Below are 13,025 nucleotides of genomic sequence, written 5' to 3'. Positions count from 1 at the left end.
CCAAGTCCTTAGTGTCCCCCTAAGCCCTATGTGATCTAAGCTTGCCTGCCCCACCATTCCAGTTTAACGTCTAACTGCATCTCCTACTGCTCTCCCCCATGTTCATTGCTTTTTGAACATGCTGTATTTTTTCCTCAACACTGGTTGACCTGTTTGGTATCTCTTTTTTCAGATGCTTACTGAGAGAGGCTCGCTTTCCCACATCTTCAAATATGGTAAAATGCTCCCTACTGGGACCTCACTGTTTGCACTGCAGCTCTTTCTGCCCATTCACAGAGGCACTCATTCTGTCCTCTCCCTTTGCCTGTTAATCTCTACAACACTCATTACCTTAGACTATACCTTTTGACTTACTTATTATCCTTCTTCCCCTACTAGAATATAGTTCAGTATTCCCTGGATGAATCATCCTTCACTACTAATTTTAATTCAATGGGTGATGCTTTGCAGTATAAACTACTTGGTGGAATTATTAGCAGGACAAGCATTTTGCCCTTGTATGCACTGATGACCAAAGAGTAGTAGGTGCTTGATAATTAAATAAACAAATACATGACTGTCATTACTCCCCTTGAAAATCAAGGGTGTGAGGTTGGAAAGAGGAGAATGGGTACATTTCTGACATCATAGCATACATATGTGCTGGGGATGTCCAAACTGGAGTCAAGCTATCTTCTCCTCCCGGATCTCCAGCCTAAGAGAGAAAGATTCATTTTGAGGTTTGAAGAGGTGCCATGTCAAAACTCTATGGCATTTAAACTGACATGCCAGGCAGGTCTATTTACTAATTCATTAGTCTCACTTGGGTGTATAATTATAATAATACTATTTCATGGCTACCAGATCCTGACACACTGAATTCACTTATTCCAAAAACATGTTCTGCATTTGAATTTCAAAAAGACACTACACATGTACCCCAGATTGAAAAATACGAGTCGTCTGGCTTTGTTTACATCATGTTGGATGAGGGTGGGAACTCCAGCTAATGTAATGAGATCAAGTGTTAGGACTGGACTGTAACAAATAAGGTGCTGAAATAAGAAAGTAAGGTATGCGTGTTTTTACTCACCTGCATAATTCATCATTTCGGCAGCTGTGAATTACATCGAGGCAAGTAGGGGGTGGAACTATGTTCACTGCACATGGCTTGCTGTGAAGAGCTTCTTTGGACTGCTGACAAGGGATATCAGATTGAGCACAGTCACAAAAAGCCAACATCTGGGCAATGTTAAAAGGCATATTCTGATAGAAGAACCGTATGGCTGCTTGGCAATGTTTCACATCGCACAGATTTCCATTTGCTGAGCAAGCTTTAAGGTAAGGGGCCAACTGTGTGTTACAGACCATATCCCCTACACACGCCTCTGCCACTTCCAAACAGGACTGGATTCCTTTGATTCCTGAAAGCAAGGATATGTCCGGGTCATGGAAAAGTAAACACAAATCTGTACATACAGAATCTGCAAAACACTGAGAAGTCTATGAGCAAAACGCAATGATGTACCAATGTGCTACTTGGGTCCAACGTTACTTTCTCCGCAGCCCTCCCCCAAGAGTTAGTATAAATTAGCAGTGCACTATTTGAATCATCTTTCATTTATACTGGGTACATATTGTGATCTAGAAACCATGGGGAGTGTGTAGGGCTAAAACTGAGTGGAAAAAAAAATCTTGAGTCCAAGTTTCTCAAACACAAACAATAAATCCTCAGAAATTGCATTTGACGTCTATAGCTTATGGTGAGTTCATGGGCTCAAATCAAAATGATTTTTGTTCTGTTGCACCTTTTATTTTGGGCAAAAATCTTGACTAAAGGCTCCACAGAGTTATGTATTTATTCTAGCACATAAAGATGTTCATATTCTGGAAAACACAACTACATGTGAGTGCCTCCACAACCCCCCCCAAACATATATACACAAAAACAGCCTCAAACAATTAACTTATGTGATCAAAATACCTGTGAAATTTAACCAAGATCTAGTCTTTGGTTTTAATTATAATGTATTCCTCAGCATAATTGTAAACAGAGGATGGATAGGTGAAACAGTTACTTAGATACATGAATGGAAGAAATACAGTAATTTTGTTGCAATATTAGACTAGTAAAAAACCGCAGAATTCATTTCATATTGGCATATCTTTTAGAAAGCTAGTAACTATGTTTTAAATTATACTGTCTAGTATTTACAGTGTAGATAAAAAATACAATGTATAAATATTACCCTGATAGGGAAGAGTAGTTAGATTCCACTTGGATTGATTATCCTCTTCCATGTTACCTAGAAAGAAAATAAAGAGACTAATTCACTAGTGAACAATTTTTAAATTTAATAGAAGAATGTGGGTTACATTTTTATTTTGTTTTATTTTTTAAAGGATTTTATTTATTTATTTGACAGACAGAGATCACAAGTAGGCAGAGAGGCAGGCAGAGAGAGATGGGGGAAGCAGGCTCCCCGCTGAGCAGGGAGCCTGATGCAGGGCTCGATCCCAGGATCCTGGGATCACGACCCGAGCCAAAGGCAGAGGCTTCAATCCACTGAGCCACCTGGTGCCCCTGTGGATTAATTTTTAAATGAATAATCAGGAAATAATCTATTTGAGCTCATATAACACTTATTTAACCCTTGATACACAAAATTAGTTTAAGAAAAACACCCCCCACACACCCCCAAATATCAAGTGAGTTAAATAGCCCTGCTCTGAGGATTTAGTTACTTGAAGATTTAAACAAATGCTGACAATCAGACCATGTGTACTGAAGTAAACAAAGAATCTGGGGAGAAATTACAGAAGCAATATTGTCTGAATTTTAAAAAAAAAATCCTTCCTAGTAGAGTCAATTAAATTGAAATACAATTTAAGGATGATTTGCACCTCTGATTATGTTAGTCTCTTAGAATTTCTAGGAATTATAATCACAAAACTAGAGAATTGTGTTGATGGAAGGGAACTCTCTGGTCAGCTACTTCCAAATCTTTCATTCAAGAAGTATTGGCTGAGTCCCTACTATGTACCCAGTGTCAGACTGAAGACACAGATATATAGTCCCTGTCCTGGAGCATCCACAGACTGGCACAGAATACAGAGATCTATTTAAAAAAAAAAAAAATCCAAACAAAATATAAGGAGTGTGAATAGACATGTGCATAAAGTGATAGGGGAAATAGTATGATCAGATTTGCATTTTAAAATAAAATTGAATTATTGCCATTGACTATTAGGATAGTGACTTCTGTTATGATTTCATGATTCAATTTGTCCTTCATTGAGCTGCCTGCACAGCCTCCCTTCCTGCCCATCTGCTGCCCATAAAAAGAAGGTATAAGCACAAGAAAATTCTTTTTTACCCCCAACTGGGTCCAGAATCTGTTATTTTCTCAATTTGCTACCACATTGGCCCAAGATAGCATGCATTTCTCTGTTGACCTCATCTAGGCCATGGGCTTATTTATCATCTATAAGTGAATAACCACCCCCCTTAGACTTACACCTATTCTACAGATCCCATTTTGTTGTGTCATACACAGAATTTAGACAACAATTCCATATGTGGGGCTGCTAAATTTGATATATTTACTTGGGTATTTTATATCATTTTTGACTTAACATGTCCCAAACTGACCTCTGACTTCTCTGTCCCTTACTGAAGCTTCTTCCTCCTATGGTTGTTCTTGTAGTAATTAATGAAAATAATGGCAGCTGTATCCTTCTAGTAAGTCAGGACAAAAACCTTGAACTCAGCCTCCATTTCCTTTTTTTTTTTTTTTTCCTTCCATCCTCACATGGTTTGCTATTAGCAAACTATATCCAGAACTGACAACTTCTCACAGCGGTCCATCATCTCTCAATTTTTCTCTGTCATTATAAACGCTTCCTAACTGGTCTTCCTACTTGAGCCTTTGCTTGTCTTCCAGTCAATGATCAATTAAAAAAAAAATCAGGATTATTCTTTTAAAAATAGGAACCAGATCATGACAATCTCTTAATGAAAATTCTTCAGAAATTTTCTGTATCCCTGAGAGAAAGAGCCAATGACCTAGAAAGTCCTACCTGATCTTGTCCTTGTTTTATTTCTGATCTTACCTCCCACACTCCCATATTCTTTCTTCTACCTATGTGTCTCCCCTTAGCTCTTCCTCAAACCTCCAGACACAGGTCCAGTTGAAGGCCTTTAACTCTCCATTTCTCCTGCCTTAACTGCTCTTTTCCCAAATATCCATAAGGTTCATTCCCTTACCTCTTTTAGTCTTTGCTCAAACAGCAACTTAAGAGTGCAACTTCCTGGCTATCCTCTTAAAATTACAAATCACCCACTCAGACCTCTTTTTCCCCCTCTGCTTCAGTTTTCTCCTTAGCACTCATGTTGTTTAAAATATCCATCTTATGTGTGCCTGGGTGGCTCAGCTGGTTAAGCGATCACCTTCAGCTCAGGTCATGATCCTGGAGTCCTGGAATGGAGACCCGCATCAGGCTTTCTGCTCAGCAGGGAGTCTGCTTCTTCCTCTGACCCTTTCTCATGCTCTCTCTCTCTCTCAAACAAATAAATAAAATCTTTAAAAAAAAAAATCCATCTTATGTCATTAATCCTTCTAATTTTCTCTTTGTCCCCATACTGGATTCTGTGGCCCAGTACTAAGACACCCCCCAGGCTTTCATTTCCTCGACTGCAGAAAATTTGGTTGGGTGATGACACAAATCAGTTCCTTTCTAGGCATTGCCATCATTTGAAGAAAGTTGCCACAGATAAGGTGACAGACTTTCCCAGGGGACAGCTCATCCAGAAGGACTAGCCCCGAGGAGTGGGGCAAGGATCAGGTCCCTTTTGTCAATGTTCATTCCATGCCCAAACTTCCTGTGGAATAAACAATATTGGTTGAGGCAGCTACTCTGTATTTCAGCTTCTCCCTCCACCTAATCCTGTTTTCTTTAGTTCCCTCTAGCTTCTGTTCCTAAACCCTCAGCTCAAACACATCTTTTGTGTGCAAACCTCTGTCTCAGAGTCTGTTGCCTGGGAAAATGATTCAAGATGCTCCTCAATGTAGAGTGTAAACTCCTAGAGAGCAACAAGTTGTGTGTTTCGTTTGCTTTTCCTCCAGGTCTGAGCACATGGGCTAAGACATGGTGGGGACTCAAAAGAAAGATCTATTAAATAAATAAATAAGAGCATGTAACTGCAATTTATCTATTTCTTTAATTTTTGAAATCTCCTAACAAACAACAACTTCAACAACAAACAACTTCTTGAATGAAGGCCAGGTGTTTGTTTTGTTATTGTGTTTTGTTTCTTTAAATCGTGCTGTATAATACCTAGCACATTTAAATGTCTCATAAGTATTTTCCAAATGAATGAATAAGTGAATACAATTAACATTATGCTAAAACCTTTTAGCATTTGCCTTGCTTGCCTCTTAATAATCCATTTTGGACAAAGTCATGGCATTCATTTTTTATTTTTAATTTCCTAAGAGAAACAGGCAGAAGTGACAAAGCAGGGATCAGAAGTTAAACATTCTTTAATTAATATACGTTCCTAAGTTCTTCTTTAGAATACCAACCTGAAAAAAAGTCCTGTTTGAATCCATCTTCATAGTTGTCACTGAAAGCTGAAACTTGATTCATCTGAGCATCCTGTATACAAATGTCTTCAAACAAACTTTTCCAAATTTCAGTGCACTCTGCTTTTGAAGGGTCGTTGCAATGACAATTCCACAATATCGTTTCTTTCAGGCTTTCTCTTAATGCAGCACACAGGTAGCCTCCATCGAGGGTCTTGCATTGTTCTGATTCCTTCCCGCAGGTTTTCTTAAAATTTTCATACAACAGAGAGCAATGTTCTGATTCTTGGCAAATATGTGCTGCTATGACACAGTCACTCTCTTTTCCAACCATTACTGATGTGTCTTTCTGAGGCAGCCATTGTGTGGTATTTGACTGTCCAGCCAAATGTAAAGACAGAGCTGATTCTTCTTTAATTAAAATTTTAAAAATTGACAAAAAATTAAAAAAGTTCATTTACTTGTGATATTTTAATGTTTTACATAAAGTATATAAACTTATTTTTTAAGGCATATTATTTATTTTAGAGACAGAGATGGAGACAGAGTGAGTGAAGGGAGGGGCAGAGGGAAAGGGAGAGAGAGAATTCTCAAGCAGACTCCACGCTAAGCACAGAGTCCTACCTGACGCTCAATTCTAGGACCCTCAGATCATGACTTGAGCCGAAATCAAGAGTCCGGCCCTCAAATGACTGAGCCACCCATGTGCCCCTAAGCTTATCTATTGTCTTTCAAAAACCATTAAAAAAATTTCAAGAGGGCTACAACAAATGATCTTGAATTTCTAAAAATTAGAACACGGATTATTGATAGTTTATATAATCACATAATGGTAATGCTCAATTGCTTTGGATGACATTTGGTTCTTATTTACTTTTGTCCAAAGTTTCATTACATTTTGATGATGACTGGTAGAAATCATGTGTAACTTAAGATACTTATAAAATAATAGATTATTTCCCTTGTATAAATTTTTAAAGATTTTTTAAAATTTATTTATTTGACAGAGAGAGATCACAAGTAGGCAGAGAGGGAGGCAGAGAGAGAGAGGAGGAAGTAGGCTCCCTGCCTAGCAGAGAGCCCGATGTGGGACTCGATCCCAGGACCCCGAGACCATGACACGAGCCGAAGACAGCAGCCCAACCCACTGAGCCACCCAGGCTATATGGATTTCTCTTTTCTACTAGAAATGTACTCAAACTGTTTCTCCACCTTTTTTAAAAATTATCATTTTCCTCTTAACAAGCATTTTTAGACCTTTATTTTTCTAAGTCACCAACCTCCTTGTAAAATTTTAATTCCACAGATATAGTGTATATCTGTTTGGGAACTGGATGAATATCTCTGATTTAAATATAATAAAGAGTAAAAGATTTTTTGCCCAACCCCATGCACCAGTTTTCATCCCCTGGAGGTTTTATTCCTCATTGAGAACACATGTTCTACTAGATAGTTCCAACAAACCCATAATTCTATGAAAAAAAGAAAAGATGAGATGAGAAAAACAACTTCAACATGAGACTCCAAGTCAGCTTAGCATAGGCTTTATGATGTATACTGTCTACTTCTAAAACATCTTATCTTCTGAGGTACTTCAAAAAAGATATCCACAATAAAAAATTCCTTGACCCTACCATTCTTCCAAAAGTTTTTTTTTTTTTTCTTTCTTTCTTTCTGGAGTATATGATCTTAAAAAAAAAAAAGTTTAACTTTTTTTTGTTAAATTACTTTTCTTTTACCTTAGTTTCTACAAGACACCCTTATACAAGACATTAATAACATAATGAATTTCATGATATGAAAAAATGTTTACTTAATAACTGCTAGGGCATCCTTATAAGCACTAGTCTAAGTCTAGCCTCTGTAATGCTGCATATGTTTGAAAACATACACTACTATAGCATTTTGCACATTTCTCAAATAAATCAGGCTCCTTTACTAGAATAGAGGCCATCTCTTCTATTCCTTTTGGCTAGCATGCTTACATCCATAAGATACATCTGATTTAATGTTGTCCTCATATAATTAGTTCTATTACACATTGGTAATTATATATTTTGAAATAATCTGTAAACCTGTCTATATGTTCTATCAAACTGTCTATCTAAATATTTCTATTTATATATTTAATTAGCTGGGCTAAATGAAGTAATATGGCTAAATGTCAATTTTACTCTACTATGTTTTCAGCTATCAAGAGCTGGGACTGTTTTAGTCACCTCTTTTTTTTTTTTTTTTTTTTAAGATTTTATTTATTTGAGACAGAGAGAGTGAGAAGTTGCAGGTGGGGAGGGGCAGAGGGGGAAGGAGAGCATTTCAAGCAGGCTCTCTGGTGAATGCACAGCCCAATGTGCAGGGCTTGTCTCACAGTCCTGAAAGCATGGCCTGAGCTGAAATCAAGAGTCATAAGCTTAACCAACTGAGCCACCTAGGTGTTCCATGTTTTATTCAGCTTTATATCTATCCTTCAGCATTTATAAAATGTCTACACATATTAACGAAATAATAAATACAGACAGACACATGATTTAGGGTCTCAAAAATATGTTTAACGAATTTAAAGTACTTACACGATATTCATTGGTCATTTACTAAGTATCAGGTATCAGGTACTACACTGGGTACTTTATCATATTAAGAAAAAAGGAAAGAAATGCTAAAGCTGATTTGCTCAAGAAGTTTACAAGATATCAATGAAGAATAGAAAAATACATGCCTATATATGTTGGGGAATGTTTTGAGAGTCTAAAGTGGGGAGAGAAGGAAGAAGAGTGGGAAGGGGACCAACGGGGGAGGGGGGAGGGACAGAGAGAGGGAGAGAGAGGGAAAGAGAGTAGATCATGGCTTGCTGGACTGATGATCAAAGAGTCTAGGAGGGTACCATAGTTAAGATAGGATGATTGATAAGATTTTAATCATTTCATTTCTCACTCTAAGCTCAATGAAAAGCAATCAGCTAATGCTTCCTGTATCCATAACAACTAGGTCTTGTCCATCATGAAGTGCATTTGTGAGGCTATGTCAGTGTTCTCTTCTACAATGTTTTTATATTCCTGGCTTATCAATATTGCCACATAGTTGTCTTTAGTAAGTGTCTATTGTGTGTGTGGGGCGAATGGGGGGGACTGATTTCAGTTTAACTGATTTAACTTTGTATGTACCTGTTGACTGGTAACTATATTGTTTTAAAACCTGGTGTGATTAGAAGTGGCTAGAGAGATAAAAATTAAGTTGTCTTGTCATGGTGAAACAAAAGTCAATAAATATTTTAGTATTTCAATATGTCTTCATTTCAGCCTACTTCAGTCAAAAACTAGTAAAGACCTATTAATTAGCTAACTAATCTCATTTTGGGCTCTATCATTTTTTATGCCATCTCAGCATTTCTAACTGTTGACTATTTTCTCTCTATCCCTTTCATTGACTTCAAAAACTCTTTCTGTAGTTTTTTTCCATGTCTTTGAAATCTTTTTTCTCTTCAATTAGATCATGAATGTCATTATCAAAATCTTTATATTGTCACTTTATAGCCTTTATAGGCCAACCTTATCTTCCTTCTTATGGCTTTATCTGCTTCTTATAAACATATAACTCCAAAACCTGTATGTCTATTTAATTTTATCTTTTTGTGTGTGTGTCTATTTTAGATTACTCTCTTCAGGGCAAGATTCATGTTTCCATATGCAAACTAGATGACACACATTCCTTCAATTCTTTTTTGAAATTATTTTTATCATATAAAACTTAAAACAAAATGTTAACATTCCTAACAGGAATGTTCCAAAGCACGTTACAGATGCAATGTCTCCAAAATATTACTCATCATCTCTGTCCCCAATACTGTACTTTATTGCTTCTTCCCTATCTCAGTGTATCACGGTATCCTGTCCCAAGCCAGCAACTTGTAGAACATACTTCATACCTTTCATACTCCTCATATTCAACTGTCTCCAATGCCTATCAATTATAATTCATAAACATAACTTACTTTGGCTTTCTCCTCATAGTCCTCAGCACCAATGTGTTAGTTTAGGCATGCATCACCTCTCTCCCACGTAATTTTGATGGCCTTTTAATTGACATCCCTGGCCTGCATCTTTCCCTCCCCTTTGTTCTGTCCTTTGCACTCCTGCCAGTGATACCCTTTGAAAAGCTGATTCTGCATTCCTCTGTTTAAAATGCATTAAGAGCTCCTTGCAATAACAGTTTGAAGTCTAATCCCTTTAGAAAGATCTCTAAGTTCAGCTTTCCTCCTTCTTAGAACATCTGGTTTCTTTCCAGCATCGTTTCCTAATACTGCTCTGTTCTACAGATCAGCTTCACAAAGGATTTGTTTCTCCTCAAATGTGTTCTGCTTCAATCTATTTCCGCTGTATAGAACATCCATGTTGTCTAATGAGCAAAATTAACCCAAAATCCCAAGTCTGTCATTTCTTCTATGAAACCTTCTGAGTCACCATTCTTTTTTTTTTTTTAATTTTTTTATTTTTTATAAACATATATTTTTATCCCAGGGGTACAGGTCTGTGAATTACCAGATTTACACACTTCACAGCACTCACCAAAGCACATACCCTCCCCAATGTCCATAATCCCACCCCGTTCTCCCAAACCCCCTCCCCCCAGCAACCCTCAGTTTGTTTTGTGAGATTAAGAGTCACTTATGGTTTGTCTCCCTCCTAATCCCATCTTGTTTCATTGATTCTTCTCCTACCCACTTAAGCCCCCATGTTGCATCACCACTTCCTCATATCAGGGAGATCATATGATAGTTGTCTTTCTCTGCTTGACTTATTTCGCTAAGCATGATACGCTCTAGTTCCATCCATGTTGTCGCAAATGGCAAGATTTCATTTCTTTTGATGGCTGCATAGTATTCCATTGTGTATATATACCACTTCTTCTTGATCCATTCATCTGTTGATGGACATCTAGGTTCTTTCCATAGTTTGGCTATTGTGGACATTGCTGCTATAAACATTCGGGTGCATGTGTCCCTTTGGATCACTACATTTGTATCTTTAGGGTAAATACCCAATAGTGCAATTGCTGGGTCATAGGGCAGTTCTATTTTCAACATTTTGAGGAACCTCCATGCTGTTTTCCAGAGTGGCTGTACCAGCTTGCATTCCCACCAACAGTGTAGGAGGGTTCCCCTTTCTCCGCATCCTCGCCAGCATCTGTCATTTCCTGACTTGTTGATTTTAGCCATTCTGATTGGTGTGAGGTGATATCTCATTGTGGTTTTGATTTGTATTTCCCTGATGCCGAGTGATATGGAGCACTTTTTCATGTGTCTGTTGGCCATCTGGATGTCTTCTTTGCAGAAATGTCTGTTCATGTCCTCTGCCCATTTCTTGATTGGATGATTTGTTCTTTGGGTGTTGAGTTTGCTAAGTTCTTTATAGATTCTGGACACTAGTCCTTTATCTGATATGTCGTTTGCAAATATCTTCTCCCATTCTGTCAGTTGTCTTTTGATTTTGTTAACTGTTTCCTTTGCTGTGCAAAAGCTTTTGATCTTGATGAAATCCCAATAGTTCATTCTTTCCCTTGCTTCCCTTGCCTTTTGCGTTGTTCCTAGGAAGATGTTGCTGCGGCAGAGGTCGAAGAGGTTGCTGCCCGTGTTCTCCTCAAGGATTTTGATGGATTCCTTTTGCACATTGAGGTCCTTCATCCATTTTGAGTCTATTTTTGTGTGTGGTGTAAGGAAATGGTCCAATTTCATTTTTCTGCATGTGGCTGTCCAATTTTCCCAGCACCATTTATTGAAGAGGCTGTCTTTTTTCCATTGGACATTCTTTCCTGCTTTGTCGAAGATTAGTTGACCATAGATTTGAGGGTCTATTTCTGGGCTCTCTATTCTGTTCCATTGATCTATGTGTCTGTTTTTGTGCCAGTACCATGCTGTCTTGATGATGACAGCTTTGTAATAGAGCTTGAAGTCCGGAATTGTGATGCCACCAACGTTGGCTTTCTTTTTCAATATCCCTTTGGCTATTCGAGGTCTTTTCTGGTTCCATATAAATTTTAGCATTATTTGTTCCATTTCTTTGAAAAAGATGGATGGTACTTTGATAGGAATTGCATTAAATGTGTAGATTGCTTTAGGTAGCATAGACATTTTCACAATATTTATTCTCCCAATCCAGGAGCATGGAACATTTTTCCATTTCTTTGTGTCTTCCTCAATTTCTTTCATGAGTACTTTATAGTTTTCTGAGTATAGATTCTGTGTCTCTTTGGTTAGGTTTATTCCTAGGTATCTTATGGTTTTGGATGCAATTGTAAATGGGATTGACTCCTTAATATCTCTTTCTTCTGTCTTGCTGTTGGTGTAGAGAAATGCAACTGCTGTGCATTGATTTTATATTCTGACACTTTACTGAATTCCTGTATAAGTTCTAGCAGTTTTGGAGTGGAGTCTTTTGGGTTTTCCACATACAGTATCATATCATCTGCGAAGAGTGATAATTTGACTTCTTCTTTGCCGATTTGGATGCCTTTAATTTCCTTTTGTTGTCTGATTGCTGAGGCTAGGACCTCTAGTACTATGTTGAATAGCAGTGGTGATAATGGACATCCCTGCCATGTTCCTGACCTTAGCGGAAAAGCTTTCAGTTTTTCTCCATTGAGAATGATATTTGCGGTGGGTTTTTCATAGATGGCTTTGATGATATTGAGGTATGTGCCCTCTATCCCTACACTTTGAAGAGTTTTGATCAGGAAGGGATGCTGTACTTTGTCAAATGCTTTTTCAGCATCTATTGAGAGTATCATATGGTTCTTGTTCTTTCTTTTATTGATGTGTTGTATCACATTGACTGATTTGCGGATGTTGAACCAACCTTGCAGCCCTGGAATAAATCCCACTTGGTCGTGGTGAATAATCTTTTTAATGTACTGTTGAATCCTATTGGCTAGTATTTTGTTGAGTATTTTCGCATCTGTGTTCATCAAGGATATCGGTCTATAGCTCTCTTTTTTGGTGGGATCCTTGTCTGGTTTTGGGATCAAGGTGATGCTGGCCTCATAAAATGAGTTTGGAAGTTGTCCTTCCATTTCTATTTTTTGGAACAGTTTCAGGAGAATAGGAATTAGTTCTTCTTTAAATGTTTGGTAGAATTCCCCCGGAAAGCCGTCTGGCCCTGGGCTTTTGTTTGTTTGGAGATTTTTAATGACTGTTTCATCTCCTTACTGGTTATGGGTCTGTTCAGGCTTTCTATTTCTTCCTGGTTCAGTTGTGGTAGTTTATATGTTTCTAGGAATGCATCCATTCTTCCAGATTGTCAAATTTATTGCTGTAGAGTTGCTCATAGTATGTTCTTATAATAGTTTGTATTTCTTTGGTGTTAGTTGTGATCTCTCCTCTTTCATTCATGATTTTATTTATTTGGGTCCTTTCTTTTTTCTTTTTGATAAGTCGGGCCAGGGGTTTATCAATTTTATTAATTCTTTCAA

At 37.7% G+C, this 13,025-nt stretch overlaps 1 protein-coding gene across 1 annotated transcript in view; it reads right to left on the bottom strand.

Moving 5' to 3' along the window:
• GFRAL (GDNF family receptor alpha like) overlaps positions 1-13,025 on the bottom strand; it is a 59,864-nt gene that overhangs the window by 35,504 nt on the left and 11,335 nt on the right. Inside the window, exons 4-5 of the mRNA XM_059179312.1 lie at positions 2,229-2,285; positions 1,073-1,403 (exon numbers count right to left, since the gene is read on the bottom strand). Of these exons, the coding sequence (XP_059035295.1) occupies positions 1,073-1,403; positions 2,229-2,285 (388 nt within the window). The remainder of the gene's footprint in view (positions 1-1,072; positions 1,404-2,228; positions 2,286-13,025) is intronic.

The sequence above is a fragment of the Mustela lutreola genome, chromosome 6 (assembly GCF_030435805.1).
Source record: "Mustela lutreola isolate mMusLut2 chromosome 6, mMusLut2.pri, whole genome shotgun sequence".
NCBI lineage: Eukaryota > Metazoa > Chordata > Mammalia > Carnivora > Mustelidae > Mustela > Mustela lutreola.
The sequence above is the reverse complement of the archived record's forward strand: the minus strand, read 5'-3'. Positions and strand labels throughout refer to the sequence as shown.